This window comes from Danio rerio, chromosome 4 (assembly GCF_052040795.2).
Source record: "Danio rerio strain M-AB ecotype USA chromosome 4, GRCz13ab, whole genome shotgun sequence".
In the NCBI taxonomy this organism is placed as follows: domain Eukaryota; kingdom Metazoa; phylum Chordata; class Actinopteri; order Cypriniformes; family Danionidae; genus Danio; species Danio rerio.
The window spans coordinates 40,917,648-40,935,864 of NC_141024.2; the positions used below are offsets into that span (position 1 = coordinate 40,917,648).

Genomic DNA, 18,217 nt, shown 5'->3' on the forward strand with positions numbered 1-18,217 from the left:
ATCTACCTATCCTCACTCTCTATCCTTCAGCTTACGCTACAGCCTAATGAAGCACAAAGTTGTCCAGCTAATGTTTACGCAGCAGATGCCTTTCCAGCCATAACCCAGTACTGGAAAACACCCATACACTCTCCCATTCACTTATTCACTAGGGCCAATTTAGTTTATCTATTCACCTATACCGCATGTTTTTGGACTGTGGGGGACACCGGTTATTTACCTACCTAGTGAAACTAAAACATGTAGTAATGGCCACTTTTTGCTTAAGTGCTTTTTTGAAGTTACTTCTTTACTTTTACTTGAGTACAAAAGCATAGTCAGTACATCAACTTTTACCATAGTCATTTTAAACATGAGTGTCTGTACTTCTACTTGAGTAAAGGATGTGTGTACTTTTGCCATCTCTGTAATTAATAAATATTGTCTGACATCACAAAGCCCTACACCTGATTACACATTTCAGACCTCTGCAACATTTCATTCACTCACTCATTCAGAAGGAGATCATATTAAGATGCTACATTATTTGTGTGAGTGTGTTTGCTGATGTGAGGGCTCGATCAATAAGGAGAGCTAATCAGGATGTGTGTGTTCATCACTGCTGTTGACATGAGCAGAAACAGCAGTCAGCATCTTCACAACACAAAGAGATGTGTGATTGTCCAACTGTGTGATGTGGACTATTGCTGTGTTTGTAGATTGTCTGGCTGTATGGTGACAGAGGAAGGCTGTGGTTTTCTGTCTTCAGCTCTGACTTCAAACCCCTCACACCTGAGAGAGCTGGATCTGAGCTACAATCATCCAGGAGATTCAGGAGTCAAGCTGCTCTCTGAACAACTGGAGGATCCAAACTACACACTGGACAAACTCAAGTATGTGGAGCATCACTGGCCTTGTGCTTTTACACTGAATGGCTTTAAAAAGACACTAGAAAGCTCTTTTGTGATCAGCTTCAGTTTTCTGTGAGGGTTATGGGGTGAGGAGAGACAGAAGATACAGCTTGTAGAGTATTCCAGTCATGTCTATGAAGAGCAAATCATTGAGTGTGAAATAAATCTCCTCTGTAAATGTTGGAGTGTATTGGCTCAGTTACAGTGACATTAAGCGGGACACACTGTACAGTTTCAGCATTTGAGCTGAGCAGAGAAACTTCTTCCTCAATTTCTGCTGAAGAATCCTACAATATCAGGTCAGGAATAGGGTTGGGGATTGAAGATGGATTCAGATTCTGGAATCAGACACTTGGATTAATGTTCAGACTCTTGTTCTAAAATCAACATCTGGATTCCTCTTCTCTGTGCACACATGTGTATTTTTCACTTGCTAATCTGTCAGGAAGTTGGGCGCTGGCGAGCAGCTTTAATAATCTGAACATAGTTTAGAGACGGACTGCAACATGTGCTCAAAGGCTGCATGTGCTGAAGAACGATGGCAAAGCTAAGTGTGATCACTGTAATAAATGAATGTTGCAGCAGGGTGTCTCCATCAACATGAGCAGTATCTGCGCTCGCTTCACCAACAGCAGAGGAAAAGAACGCACTGTGTTACATTCATTGTGCATCCCGGCTCAACCAACAAGTGTTGTGTGTTTTAGCTCAAGAGTTTGTAGCTGAGCAGCTCAGTGCTAGCTTTAGCTTATTAGCTGAGGGGGAAACTAAACAGCTCATTCTCTCCATCTGTGTGTGTTTACAGTCTGGATCATGGAGGACACACGAGGATTACAGCAGGACCACGCAAATGTAGGACTACAAACACACACACACACACACACACACACAAAAAGATTACAGCAGGACTGCACAAATGTAGGACTACACACACACACACTCATGTGCGCGCAGACTCACACAAACACTCTCACACACACACTCTCACACACAGACATGCACGCACACACACACACACACACACACACACACACACTCTCTCTCTCTCACACACAGGCATGCATGTACGCATGCACACACACACACAGACACACACACACACTCAAACTCACGCACACACACACACACACTCTCTCTCTCACACACACAGGCACTCAAGTACGCATGCACACACACAGACACACACACTCTCCCACACAAACACACACACACACTCTCTCTCACACATGCACATACACAATCACACAGACACTCACACATGCGTGCACACACACACACATACACTCACACACACACACACAAACAGTCTCTCACACTAGCGCACACACTCTCTCTCTCTCTCTCTCTCTCTCTCACACACACACACACACACACACACACACAAAAAAACTGAGTTCAAACCAAACAAATCATGTCTAAACCAAAAACAGAACTCTATGAAATGACAAGACAGACCACATTTATAGCACAGGGACTAGTCCACATTAAACAAGAAGGGGGAGACAAAAACATACAATTTACAAATACAATAAACTAAGCCAAACATCTAAATACAAATCTAAATTTAAGTTAAATAAATTCTAAAAAAGGCAAAACTAAATATAAATCTGAATAAACAAACATTGCAAATCATTATTGAACCTTTTCTAAACATGAGCTCTCCCTCCAAGCCATTAAGCCAATGGTATCGGCAGGCGGAACCAAAAGTTGGCATCTTGCGGCACGTCGGACCTTTAGTTGGGCGGACCACACCCGGAAACTCTGGCTGTTTCTCAATTCCATGAACGCAGAGAACGGACTTGGGTTCTTGTGGAGAGCGGTCTTGCCAGGTGTCCTCGGAAGAACGAACTCAGGAGACCGCGAGGGCAGAGAACGCGTCCTTTGAGAAATGGGATGCTGCGTTCTTCCTGATGGTCACATGACCTTCACGTGTTTAAAATGGAAATTATTTAAACATTACAGCATTCATACAACGATTAATTGTTTTTCCCCTCTTCAAAATATATACTTTGCATAAAAACATTATAAATATGCTCTGCACAATATAAATAAAACAGATTTTAATACGATTTTCAGCAAACAAACAACCCCTAATCTGTTTATTCCTATATTAAGATGTCCATGTTAATGTTTATTTTCACAGTTTCATTTAGGGAAACTCCTGAGGTAAATAAGTGATATCTCTGAACTTTAATAATAAATCTAAATAAAATGCTGCGCTTCCCACCTCCAGTCGCAATGACTTCTGTGACTTCCAGAGCGAGTTCGGTGCTCAAGTCTGCATCAGTGCGTCCTCGATATCAAGAACACATCCGGGAAGTTTCACGCGTCCTCCGTACTTGCGGTCTTGAGTATTGGAACTGAACTTGGGCAGCTGATGATGACGTTGCACGAGAACACGAGGACGCAAGACCGCTGAAGAACACATATTGAGAAACAGCCTCTGTTCCTCGTCGGCACTGCAGCACGGTAACTTAAACTCAAAAGAAAACTAAATTAACAAAACATACAGTACAGATAACTGATTTTGTGTGCACCCAAAATAGTAATAAATGTACTGTGAATAATAAAGAAAGGTAATAAAAAAAACGAAAGTGTGTGTGTCTTATTAAACTTACATATGAAAGAAACGAAATGTATAAACACAATAACTGAAATTATTGTGACCAATAAATAATCTTAAATGAATATGTATAGCATGTGTGTGTGTGTGTGTGTGTGTGTGTGTGTGTGTGTGTGTGTGTGTGTATGTTTGTGTATGTATGTGTGTGTGCATGCCTCACTCTCAATGTGTGGCCACCACACTGGCCATCACATACTCCCTCCCTTCAGAAATGTCACTGGCACATCGGGACAAGTAGTCAGCCGTAAGGTTTTCTTTGCCAGGGACATGTCTGATAATAAACTGGAAGGGCTGCATGGCCAGATACCAACAGTCGTATTACCCGCTGGTACCTTTCATTTCTTGAAGCCATTGTAGAGCTTTATGATCAGTCTCCAGTATAAACTCCTGGCCTAGCAGATAATACTTCAAAGAGTCGAATGCCCACTTCACAGCCAAGCATTCCTTTTCCACAATGGAATAGCGAACTTCTCTGGGGAAGAGCTTTCGACTCAAGAAGGCCACTGGGCGTCGAGTGTCAGTGCTCACCTGCTGCAGTACAGCTCCCAGGCCTCGATCTAAAGCATCAGTTTGCAAAACAAAGGGTTGGTGGAAATCAGGGTTATGCAAGACAGAATCTCTACTCAAGGCCTTTCTGAGATCTTGGAACGCTGCAACAGTTTCTTGGGTCCACTTCAGTTGATTGGGACTCCTTGAACCAACCATGTCAGTCAATACTGCAGCCCGCCCAGAAAAGTTGGGAATAAATCTGTGATAAAACCCAGCCATACCCAAAAAGGACCTTAACTCCTTACGAGTTTGTGGCTGTGGACACCTTTCAATGGCCCGTACCTTCTCCACCTGGGGTTTGAGCACCCCTTTACCGATAACAAACCCCAAGTACTCTGTCTCTGCCTTTGCTATGGTACACTTTTGGGGGTTAACTGTCAGGCCGGCTGCCTGAAGGCGTTGCAGGACTTCTTGGAGATGCTGCAGATGTTGCTGCCATGTGTCACAGTACACCACAATATCATCCAGATAAGCAGCTGTAAATGGTAGTCCTCGTAGTACCTGGTCCATTAGTCTTTGGAAGCTGGCCGGTGCCCCATGCAGTCCAAAGGCTAGAACCTTAAAATGGAATAGGCCCCGGGGTGTTTTAAACGCAGTGAGTTCTCTGGACTGTGGAGTCAACGGAATCTGCCAATTACCTTTTGAAAGATCAATGGTGGTAAGACACTTTGAGGTGCCCAGTAGATCAGTGAGATCACTGATTCGTAGAGTAGGGTAAGCATCAAACTTGGTCACAGAGTTGAGGTAACGAAAGTCTATACAAAACCTTATAGACCCATCCTTTTTCGGAACAAGGACCACAGGGTGGCACCACTCGCTTTTAAAGGGTTCTATAATTCCCAGCCTCAGCATCAAATCCACCTCCTCTTTCAGCGCTTCTTGGAGACGTTCAGGGACCCTGTAACTCATTCTTCGAACTACAGCATCGGGTTTCAACTCAATATTATGTTCAATCAAGGTGGTAAAGCCAGGGTATTCTGAGAAGACTTCTGGTAAACAAATTTCTCTCACCTCATGCTGTTGCTGTGGGGACAGGTGACTCAGATCCACATCTCCTAGAGCTGACTGAGGCAGAAATACTTCAGAATCATCCTCTTCTTTGACTTGCTGGATCATCAAGCTGTGGCTAGATTCAGGAGGATGAGGAAACCATTCTTTAAGCAGATTTATATGCGGAGTACGTGTAGAATGAGCATGGTCAGATAGAGCAACTTCATAGGTGGTAGGACCTAGTTTCCTTTTAATTTCATACGGCCCCTGCCATTTTGCAAGCAGCTTACTTTCATGACTGGGCAACATCACGAGTACCTTCTGACCGGGCTTAAACTGCCGCTCCCGAGCGGATTAATCGTACCAGGTTTTCTGGCGTGTTTGAGCCTCTGCCAAATGAGACTGAGCTAGTGCAGACATCTTTTGCAAACGTTCCCTCATCTGAATCACATAGGATGCTACATTAGCTTCATCATTTCTCTGTGGGTTTCCCTCCCAAACTTCTCAAAATATTGCTAAGGCACCTTTGACTTCATGACCATAAAGCAACTCAAACGGGGAAAATCCAGTGGAGGCTTGTGGCACTTCCCTGTAGGCAAACAGAAGATATGGGAGCCATTGATCCCAATCAGTGCCAGACTCACCAACAAACTTGCGTAGCATCTGCTTTAACGTCTGGTTAAATCTTTCGGTTAACCCATCTGTCTGGGGATGATAAGGAGTGGTTCTCAAACTCTTGATGCCCAGCAACCTATAGACCTGCTTCAGAAGATTTCACATAAAATTAGTTTCTTGATCTGTTAGAATTTCACTTGGAAATCCAACTCTGGAGAACAATTGCACTAGACAGGTAGCTTCGTACTTGACCTTAATTGATCTTAAGGGAAACACTTCGGGATACCTAGTGGCATAGTCAGTCACTACAAGCATAAATCGGTTACCTGAACGACTCTTCTCCACTGGTCCAACTATGTCCATTCCCAGTCTTTCGAATGGAGTGCCTATAAGTGGCAGTGGTTCGAGAGGGACCCGCCTTGGGCAGTCAGAGGACACTTTTTGACATTCAGGGCAGGTTTTACAGTACTGGGCTACTTCTTAGTTCAGACTAGGCCAATAGAAGTGTTTTCTGATCCGGGCGATGGTTTTATGTTTCCCCAGGTGGCCAGCCCAAGGAATCGAGTGACCCAGAATAAGGATAACTTCACGGACACACATTCATACAAAATCTTTCCTTTGTCTCTCCATCAACAGTTTTTCCATCTTCCTGCTTTGCTCTCTCCAGATAAGGAACAAGACTGGCATCCTCTTGTTGCATCTGCACAATTTTGACCGGCAGCTTAAACTTCAGCAAATTTATCAACAGGCATTACGGAAGCATTATATTGAATTTTCTTAAACCGTCGTCTGGATTTCCTAGGTTTAGTTGAGCCATCGATTTCTGCATCAAAGAATGGTAGAGTAGCAAGCAACTCTTTACTTTCGTCTCTCTTATGGCTCTGGGCTCGAGTAACAACTATGTTACTGGTGGATGGTGGCTGCAATAAGTCCCACAGTACTGGCAGGTCATGCCCCAAGACTAAAGGGAAAGGTAAGTTGTCAGCTACACCGACCTCCAAGAAGTAAGTCTGACCTCTTACCTTCAGATAGACCTCTGCGGTGGGTAGTAGCTTTTCGTCACCATGCACACAGCGGACAGCCTTCAGGTTGGTGTAGCGAAGGAGGGCTGGAGAAATGCACTTCATGTGAACCAAAGTCTGATCACTCCCGGTATCAACCAAAGCAATCATTTCCTTTCCATTCATCTCAACAGTGGTGCTTGCTGGTAAGCATTCAGCTTTAGGGGCTGGCTTTGCAAGATGCCTGGGCACATAACACAGTTGAGTATTCTTGATTACATTTGTAGGGCACATGGGCTTGGTATGACCTTCTTGATTACATAGGTAACATATTGGCATTTTCCTATAATCCTTAGGAGCATTGAAAAATGCAGGCCCTCCTCCAAGAGGCCAGGGAGACAGGCAGTGCGTTTCTACCAGCACCAGGGAAGTTTCTCATAGACTGCTGGGAGGGATTTGCTCTCTGGTCATCTCGGCTGGATTTCCATCACCAGGACTGATTTCTCTGACGTGCTCCCACAAACACATCTGCTAGTGTTGCCGCTTGTGAAGCAGACTGTGGATCATGTTCTCGTACCCACACCTGTAGCTCTGGAGACAACATTCTCAAGTATTGTTCAAGAATGATCACTTCACCGATTTCTTCAATATACTTACTTTTGGCTGCATCCATTTCCCATACAGTTCTTTTAACCTCACATATAGTTCTTTAGGGCTTTCAAGGTGCTCAACTTCAAGAGACCGAAACCTCTGCCTGTAGGTTTCTTGACTGATGTCATATTTCCTTAATACTGCAGATTTAAGTTCATCATAATTCAGAGATTCTACAACATCCATGTGAACATAAGCAGCCCGGGCCTTACCCGTCAGAAGGGGAATCAGATGAAATACCCACTCCTCTTTTGGCCATCGGCAAACTGCTGCCATTCTCTCAAAAGTAATTAGGAAATGCTCAATATCATCACCCTCAGACAACTTTTCCAATTAAGGCTCTTTGAGTTGGCACTGACCTGTATCACGGGCTTCAGCTCCCTCTCTCCAACAGGTTCTTGACTGAGATAATGGCCAGCTTGGACCAGCACCCTCATCCGGGTGATCCAAATCATTTTGAGGTGTTACCAAAGTATTTGGAACAGGAGTTGTGCGGGCCTGCACCTCCAGCTGCAACAGCCCAAACTGATGTTGGGAGAGCTTTGAATCGGCGTTCCTGCTGGTTCAGCTCTGCCATCCTTTGTGCTTCCTGAGCCTCCATTTTTGCCATGTGAGCTCTCAACAAGCCTGTCAAGTCAGTTATTGTTGGTTCAGTGCATTCAGTCTCCACATCAAATTGTCTTACCTCCTGTAATTCTTCATCCCCCAGCTCTTGTGCAACTTCATCCAGTTGCTCCACTGAAACAGCCTTTGGGGCTCCTCTTCGTCCTCCTCGGTTCATGGCCAGGAAAGTTTACTAAAGCAAAAAAATCTATGCCCCCTACTGGCGGAATCCCACTTCTGACACGACTTGTGAGGGACCGAGCCAGCACGTACAGTAAAGGGCATACAAAAAAGAAGATTTTCAAAAATAATTATTTTTAATAAAGTCAAAAAGGTTCACAAAAAGTTCAAAAATAAATTAATTAAATAATTAAATCAATTGAAAGAACAATAAACTAAACAAGGAAAACAAACTGAGTTCAAACCAAACAAATCATGTCTAAACCAAAAACAGAACTCTATGAAATGACAAGACAGACCACATTTATAGCACAGGGACTAGTCCACATTAAACAAGAAGGGGGAGACAAAAACATACAATTTACAAATACAATAAACTAAGCCAAACATCTAAATACAAATCTAAATTTAAGTTAAATAAATTCTAAAAAAGGCAAAACTAAATATAAATCTGAATAAACAAACATTGCAAATCATTATTGAACCTTATCTAAACATGAGCTCTCCCCCCAAGCCATTAAGCCAATGGTATCGGCAGGCGGAACCAAAAGGTGGCATCTTGCGGCACGTCGGACCTTTAGTTGGGCGGACCACACCCGGAAACTCTGTTCCTCGTCGGCACTGCAGCACGGTAACTTAAACTCAAAAGAAAACTAAATTAACAAAACATACAGTACAGATAATTGATTTTGTGTGCACCCAAAATAGTAATAAATGTACTGTGAATAATAAAGAAAGGTAATAAAAAAAACGAAAGTGTGTGTGTCTTATTAAACTTACATATGAAAGAAACGAAATGTATAAACACAATAACTGAAATTATTGTGACCAATAAATAATCTTAAATGAATATGTATAGCATGTGTGTGTGTGTGTGTGTGTGTGTGTGTGTGTGTGTGTGTGTGTGTGTGTGTGTGTGTATGTTTGTGTATGTATGTGTGCGTGCATGCCTCACTCTCAATGTGTGGCCACCACGCACACACACACACACTCTCTCTCTCTCTCTCTCTCTCTCTCTCTCTCCATCCTCTCATACAAACACACACACACCCTTTCTCTCTCTCTTACACAAACACACACACACACACACAGTTGTGGTTATAAATGTGTGTGTTCTTGTGTTCAGATGTCTGTTTCCTCACTCTGGATCCAAACACAGCACACACTCGTCTCATTCTGTCTGAGGAGAACAGAGAGGTAAAGAGTGTGTGGGAGAATCAGCCGTATCCTGATCATCCAGACAGATTTGATGGTCTTTATCCTCAGGTGTTGTGCAGAGAGAGTGTGTGTGGACGCTATTACTGGGAGATTGACTGGAGTGGAGATGTTGCTGTGTTTATATCTGTGTCATATAAGAGCATCAGGAGGAAGGGAGGAGGTGATGAGTGTGTGTTTGGATCTAATGCTCAGTCCTGGAGTTTGCGCTGCTCTACCTCCAGTTCCTCATTCTGGCACAATAACACACGCACTGATCTCTCAGTGGAGCCGTTCAGCAGGAGAATAGGAGTGTTTGTGGATCACAGTACAGGAACTCTGATCTTCTACAACATCTATAGAGACACAATGAGCCTCATCCACTCTGTCCAGACCACATTCACTGAGCCACTCTACCCTGGGTTTGAGCTTAGTTCTGGATCATCAGTGAAACTGAGCTGAAGACTGACGAGAGATTTACCCAGAATCCTCTGCAGGAGCAGTTGTTATGGAAAGTTGCGCTGGATGGATCTCGACAAACATCTTCTAAGTTTCAAAAAAGAGGCTGAGGTCTTCAAAGTTGTCAAGTTGAAGCAGTTTATTGTTACAGCAGAGTTGGTCGATTGATTTCGCTCCTAAAAATGTTCCAAAACCCACAGTTTATATACAGGCTTTAAGTCATCATGAAACAGTGGTGTAGCATGAGCATCACATTATTTCCAGGCTCTAATAGGATTCTAGCCTTTACATTGATGGCTGTATGTTTTTCTGTTTTTGCACATCTTAAAGGTCATATTTCAACACTTTTTAAATGATTCTCCCTATGCATGCTATTGCATTGCAGGTTGAGCAAAGTTGTTTTTAAGTTGTTTTTGTCATGGTCAATACATCAATACGTGTTGCATATGCTGTCTGAATGGTCTTACTTCACCGCTGTTTACTTCTGTGTATTTTACTCTGCATCACTTGAATGTATTTCTATATGTTTAACAGTGTATTTTAATAGTGGCAGATTATAGAGTGATTATATAGTGATTACATAATAAAAGTTCCTCTACAATTCTAATTCCTCTATAATTATAATTCCCTTAGGGACTTAATAAAAAAAGTCCCTTTCCTAAATCCCTCACTGAAGTGCAACTTAAGAATCCAACACTTGCAAAGTCTTAACATACTTGTGCAACCAAAAAGTTGCCCATCTACATCCTGCAATTGTCAGCACCCTTGCGCCGCACTTCAGAGGAGAAACAGAACCAAACATCTCCCTCCACTTTTGACTTTAGAAGGAGTAAAAGATCCCGCTCTCCCTAACTGAATACTTTTTTTGGGGGGGAGTTGAACACACAATAATCATTAGTCAGGTTAAAAATATATGCTTGTCAGCCTTGCTCACAGTTGTGGGTATACAGCATATATACTTGATTAATCATCATTTAATAGAAATCATATATTTGTAGAATATTCTCGGCGCCTGTAAAAGAGCCATATCTGATGTTTTATCCCATGTCGCCAGAGGTACTTCTGAGTACTGTCTGGTGTTGGAGCAGACAGTGGGTTTTTAAACCGCCAGTAGAGTCTGCTCTTCTGCTTCTCTTGCCATTGGATACCAAGGTGTCCCTTGACCGTAATCATCTTCCCTCTTTCCCCGTGTACATCTGATAGGAGCTCTGGCAGCTTCAATGAACTCCTAAATACATACAGAAATGTATACTAGTAAATAGGGCTTAAATAATCACACAATTTTCCAGTTAAGTCCACTCTATTAGCTTTTTCCTGTATTATAGATGATACCTTGCTTAAAACTCTCATCTTTTAAAAATTAGTAAAAAGTTAAAAATTCAAAGAAATTAAAGGCAAAAAGAAATGTAAAGTAGTAATTGTTTTTTAAAACTCACCTAACTGGTTCAAATCTGGCCCAAAGACTTCATTGACATGGTCTCTGCAGTCATGCACAATTCTATTCACTTGCACATTGGCCATCTGCTTGGCAGCAGCTTTAACACGCATCGATCTGAGAAAAGGCACAACACAACAAAAGAGAAATACAAAAACAAGTAGACCAATTCCTATGAATATTCCAATCTTGAGCAACCATGATCCAAATACAGAAGCAAACCAGTCACTGAAGTTCTTATTGTAGTGGTTTTCGATTTTTCTCTTAATGAATCAAACTCAGTCTGTAGGTTATGAATATCAGAAGAATATACTTTATTGTCGACAACAAAGGAGAACTTTCAGGAGACCCCCAGTAGCATCTCTGTCTGAAAAATTCTGTCTCACTCAAATTCTAGCCTGCTTAAATAGTCTTTTACACCAGTTTTTTTCTTTGTTCTCCATATGTTACACAAGATCCCTCCTAGTTTAACCCTTGACCCCAAATTCCACCTCTGACATCTGTTTTTCCCTTATTTTTACATATGTCACACAAATTCCACCTAGGTTAACCCCTGACTCAAACCTGGTAACTATATAACTTATCCAGTTCTTGTGATTGGCAATTCTTCTAATGGTATGCAAGTCTAAAAGCAGATTATAGACATACAATTTGAATATATATATTAACTTCACACTTTAAAGAGTATAAAATCCACTTCATATTATCCCTCCTCTTAAGACTTTAAGTCTTAATATTCTTGTTTTTTTTTTGCCCATAGTGCAACTCCATGACCTAGCCCTTAGCCATACTACCTAATGACAAATATATGTCACAGTATTATTACAAATGACCAGATCATGTAATTGCACTTTGGAATAAAATCGAGCCAAACTTCTGCGCCCACTATTGACGAGGACACAGTAAAAGACTCGATTCTATTTTGTTGTTATCATAAGAGGTAATGTTTTAAGCATACAGGTGGTTATACATTTGCTTCTGGGGGTCATGGTTATTTAACACACAGTTAAGAATAAAACTAAAAATAAAAATAAACATACACAATCTCCCAATCTATGGTCACAACACAATATTCTAATCTAACACCCACAAAACATAATCAGTAGAGTACGTTGATCTTCAGCCCAGATACTTTGCGTATCGTAGAGAGCCGCCGTTTTGGGGTAGAGGTTGTCTAGCACTTAACACCCAAGGCATGGATCCTCTTCATCATCCTCTTCTTCTAAACTATCAAAAATTTTTAGCACTAGTTCATCTTTTTGACTCTAAATCTGGCACATATTTGCGAGCATTCTTTGTTTCTTTCTGGCCTTAAAAAGTGTTGATAGAGACGTTATGTTGAGAGTCTGTAATCGGAAGTTATGATTATCAAAGCTTGACCTTGTGGCACCTTCTGTATATCTCACTCAGGTATATTATCAGAGTTACTTATTTAACTGTTCTGATAAACTCCTCCTGCCACACTTTGCACTTCATTGAGCTTCAAGATTTTCTGCCTCCTCTGTTTCCTGTTAGCTTTCTCTTACTGGAGCTTTTTCCTTTGGCTGTCTTGTGCTGTGGTCCAGATGGTATCCAGTTGATGGCATCCCCTTTGGTAACCTTTTCATAAGGTCTATTTCTCCTGACTTCACTCCAGTTTCTCCAGAACAACCTCAGATATACTTGATCACCGGATTAATCTCCTGCTTCTGGTCCTTTCTGGTTTCCTGTACAGATATCGCTTTGCACATGGCAGTTAGTTTCCTCATAAAAGACCAAACTTCTTTCCAATGCATTAGAAATGTTCTTCAAACGTTCCACAAGGTTAAATACGAGATTACTTGCAAGGGTCGACCCATTAGTACTTCATGCAGTGTTAGTTGCTTGTTTCTGTCAGTTTTCATGCAATCACTTGTTAATGCAAAAGGTATATTATTTTAACACATCTTGTTAAACTAGGCCTTGATGAATCATCTTTAGCTCTTTCAATCATTCCTTACAGTTCTGTGTAATTTCTCAATTTTCTTGATTTCCAATACTTTATCAGTTCATTTATTTATCTATTCACTGAGTCATATATCCACTTATTTATCTACTTAATTACCTTTATTCACTTTAATTGACTTTAATTACTCTAATTTATTTTTAAATGCAGACACATTAAACTTATTTCTGAAGGTATTCTAAATATGAGACTTATGAGACTATTATCTTAAATATTGTAACTGTTTCTTCTTCCCTGCTCTGCTAATGGAATTACCTTCACTCATCTACCACAACTGTCATGCCCAAAAACTTGTATCTCTTGCCCTAAGCTAATTTTATCATTTCACAACATCCACAATCAAGTTCTTGAATATCCGCTTAGGCCTATTGCCGATCTTTTAATCACATTCTACTTTGCACAGATGTCACATGTGTACAACAATTCACCAATCACTGCATTCAAAAAGGCGATTATTATCCTTGCTGCTCAATTTTCCTTACCACTTCACCCTTGATTCAAACCATGTACATCTCAAATGCCAATATCTAGAAATGCTGTTGCCTCAACAATCTGTACTTTGTATGTAATACATAAATCTTATTTGTCTTTTTCGTTCACCTCTAATGCTAGATATATTGTTCATAGATACTAGTATGTTGTTTAATCATCTAATTGAGGTTGTGGCTGTATACTAGTGTTAGACCTGCTACCTTATTTTCTTTAATGTAAAATCAATTTTTTATTTATCAGCTTAACAGTTATTATTGCATATAGATTAGATACAGAATGTTGTTAACACTAAACCCTTCATCCCTAAAAAATGTTATTTATGTCTTTTACTTAGCTTGAGCTAGATGTACCTGCAGAAAACTAAGTCCTACATGTTATAATATCCATCACGGAATATTCTAAATCTTTTTATGCATTCTAATGTATGTATATCAGCCTATTTACTTTAGGGGTAACCAAGTGTCTACCCTCCTCTGATAATAACCTGAACACAAATTCATTACTTTAACATATTTGGCATCCAAACTAACAAATTTAAGTACAGGAACCTCTGCTAAGAAATTCTCTATCACTGACTGTTCTTAAATCATAAACTGTACAACATCTACTTATTTCTGTTTTGACTAATACCTTAATCAAAAATTTAATTCAAATCAAATTCAAATAGAGTCCATTTTAATAGTCACCTACACAATCACAACCAAATTGAAATTGACTTTAATTAGAAATGCCATAACATATCTAAGTGTTTCTAATATTGCTATGTTCTCAAAAGTTTCATTAATGCCTATTCCAGCATATAACAGACCTGCATCTGATTTAATTTTAATTAATCCTCCCTATGCTGGCTAATTTTGTCTACCTTTATGTCCTGAACTGTTAATCATTATTATAATTTGACATTTACCTAAATAATTTCTTATTTTGCATTTTATATTAATAAGCATTTTTGCTTTTCAGCATTTTCAGCTCCTAATTCCTTCCTGCTCTCACATCAAACTGGTTATACATAAATTTTTGTTGTAATTTTCTACAAGTTGACTGAAAAATCACTGGATTTCTTTATAGGTTCCTCTCTATCTGATCTGATTATTCATCTCTAGTCCTTAATTCTTCTTTGCTTTTAATTATTTCTTCACATTTGTAAAACAAATGTTTTCTGTTTTTTTATTTTTAGACACTTTTCTTTTTCAAATATTATTTTAGTACATTTAGAATTGTTACTTTTTGACCTATTCAGTACTGTGAGTTCATTTCATTTTTTTTCATTCTCTTCAAGTATAAATCACTTTTCTGTCCTAATCTCTGACATAGCTTTTCTCTCAAATCTTAGTTTAGTTTACTCAAAATAAGTTTTCCCTAATTTTAACTTAAATACTTAACTTCTAACCCAAATTATTATTTTTTTCAGTTATCAAAAACTGTTTTTTATTATCTTTTTTTATCACCACCATGCATTATAATTTATCCTCTTATGTTCAATAATCTCTATGAGTTAATCTATGAAAATGAACCAAAATAATTTAACATTCTTCATAATTTATCATTTCAACATTACACATTTAAAGTTTCATCGTACATTATCATCTAAGACTTTTCACAGTTTACATGATACTTTTCTTTTTATCAAATTGATATGAGTCTGATTTGATACAAGAATGGGTAGCTACACTTTTGCTCTTATTTTGCCCTCTGAGTGGTCACATTGTACTCAATTTGGACTATAGGTAGACTGCTTTGAGATGGACTACCATACTCTCCCTCCTCACACCCAGAGAAGACAACTGGTTCATAGATTAGTGCAGTATTTTCTGTGGTGTCCATATCAGGGCACAGTGTTTCCCCCTTTTCTCTTTGTGCTGGCTTCTTTTCTTTTATTGAGCTGTTGTAAAGTTCTGGTGGAGCGCTTTTTCTCTTTGATCAGTTCATCATTAGCTTGTTTGCCTCTTTTTAGTGTCTCTGAACATAAGTAGCCTTTCCAGTCCTCAGTAATTCCTGGGCATGCAGTGCCTGCCTCACTGCTTTCACAAATGTCCACAGCCAACAGTTTGTCCATTATGTTTTTCAAACACCTTTTCCATTTGACAGTGCACTCAGAGATGTCTGGTAGGTAAAAGACCACAGTCCCCCAAAGTCCATCCCTATGTCCTCTTAAGTAATATATGGAATTTAGCTTATGACCTATAAAAGTCTTTTCTTCTTTCCCATGTTTTTTCCATCAAATGAAAACTCCTCTCATCTATTTTCTCCTCTCTACGGTTTTAACAGTTTATTTTTCTCTAATTCACAATCATTTTATCATATGTAAATATGTTTAATTTTTTATTTCTATTCTATTTCTAATTAATTTCTTTAGCTTCGGATTATGCTTTACTTTACATTTCTCCTCATCTACGCTAGTGTTTCTCTACTAACCGGTCATTTTTACATCGTATTTTAATTTCCCTAACATTTTCCATACTCAGTTTTTAATTTCTCACTGCTTACATCAAATGTTTCGTCTGTTTGCCATTTGTCATTATCTTATCTTTTATTTTCTCTGCCACGTATTTTAGTATTGCATTTTTATTTCCGTATATGTTTTTCCTTACCTGATTTAATTCAACAATACTACATGGTGGCCCAGTATCTGGTATAACTGTTCAAAATCATTACTGCTATAGCTCAAAGTTAATATTATTAATTAAATTCACATATTTATTTACTAAAAGCATTTTTCATTTTTGAAATGCAATGTTTAATTATCAGTTACCTTCTTACTGCCTACACTCTTAAATATATACATACATATATATATATATATATATATATATATATATATATATATATATATATATATATATATATATATATATATATATACTCACTCTATCATGTTTTAACAATTACCCAGTGTGATTTTCATCTAAATCACTATACCTTACTACAAATAGATGATGGCTTAGATCACATTATGTAGCTGACTTTGAGAGATGAAACAAGCATTTGTATTGCCCTTAAATACAAACAAATTCTCTAAAGTCAATTATTTCTTCAAATTGTTACTGCTTTTTACTTTTTATCTTATCTGTTCAATGTGCCTATATTGTAAGCATATTTTAAACTTTTAATTTTATCTATGAAACAGTGGACTTATTTTTTCTATTTCTATTTTATTCTTTTTCCTTTCTGTAATTTGAGTTTTTAGCTCTTAGGTTTTCTTATACATTTTAAAGCTTATTTTGTTTCACATTTTATAATTAAATCTTCAATTAATCAATATTCATTTTTCAAGTTTTCTTTTTCTATTTTATTCTTAATTCAAGAACTAACTTATATGTTATTCGTTCATACTTATTTAGTAAATCTATTTGTTTATTAATACATTCTTTTACTCTATACTTCCTTTATCTCTATATATATTCATCACTATGGCTTCATTTATTCTTTTCCATTGGTAGAGTTTCAAACTCTTTTCTATATAATATAACTCTATTATTAGTATTTCCTCATTTCATTTATCTTACTATACCACTTTATAATATATCTATTCATCAATAACTTATATTCTATCCACAATTATGCTAAAGTCTATGTCATTATTTTATCTAATAGTTTGATATTCTCTCTTTTACTCTCCTCTTCTCTGTTTTCCTTGTGCTGTAAATAGAAATAATCTATTTATTGTTCACACATGGACACCATAAATCTATCTCTTACCCCCATCCTGGGGCAGACTGTCTTTCACCTGTTGCTATGTAAAGAATTTAATTCTATTCAGCCTATTGTTCTTTTTTAACATATTTAAACTTAAAACACAAAGATAATTTCAGAAAAATGTTTAACTAGTATATTCTTCTGCCTTTTCACTCTGTGTCTTTCAAATGCAACATGTTCCATTAGTTTTGATTTAGAAGACTCCTCCTTTATATCATAATCTATTCTCTTAAACTGAATAAATCACTATTCCTATTGTTCTTTAAATCACACCTCACATATGCAGCCCTCCTTTTATATTATAATATACTATAATCATTATTTTAACCTACTCCTTATTAAAAAACTTTTAAACGCATTCACACTTTTACTCTTATTATTTTTCCTCTTCTCATTCACTCCTCTCCTCCACTTAGTGTAACCTGAGCTGCATCACCCATCCTCATTCCAGTCAAGGAGGAGGAAGGGAGTCTTCTCTGCACACCAATGTGGACTATTTTGCCTAACCCGAAGCAGCAAATACACAAACACTACAATTAAATAAATACTCTACACTCCTCTTGAGTGACCTGTCCAAGCAGCCTCTAACCACAGGATTTCTACATTTACTTTTAATTCTTTAAAGCTGGAGAAACAGTTCAAGTGTATTTACCGTTACAATCAGGTCCTGGCAGAAAAAACACAAACTAATAAGCATAAAATCGCTTACCGTTTTTTATTGTGGCCACATATTGGTGTTTTTTCTCCAGTCCAGCATGCACAGTAACACCATTCCTGCTCCTTTCCAGCCCACCCAGGGACGCCAATTATAGTGATTTCTTAGGTTTTTCTCTTAATGAATCAAACTCAGTCTGAAGG

General features: G+C 38.6%; 1 protein-coding gene across 2 annotated transcripts in view; it reads left to right on the forward strand.

Annotated features, from left to right (window-relative positions):
* Positions 1-10,359, forward strand: part of LOC148680715 (NACHT, LRR and PYD domains-containing protein 3-like) — a 41,953-nt gene extending 31,594 nt beyond the window's left edge. For both annotated transcript variants that reach the window (XM_088650128.1, XM_088650129.1), the window contains 3 exons: positions 699-872; positions 1,693-1,739; positions 9,226-10,359. In XM_088650128.1, coding sequence (XP_088506254.1) covers positions 699-872; positions 1,693-1,739; positions 9,226-9,755 — 751 coding nt within the window. In that variant the 3' untranslated portion in view covers positions 9,756-10,359. The remainder of the gene's footprint in view (positions 1-698; positions 873-1,692; positions 1,740-9,225) is intronic.
* Positions 10,360-18,217: the final 7,858 nt, after the last annotated feature.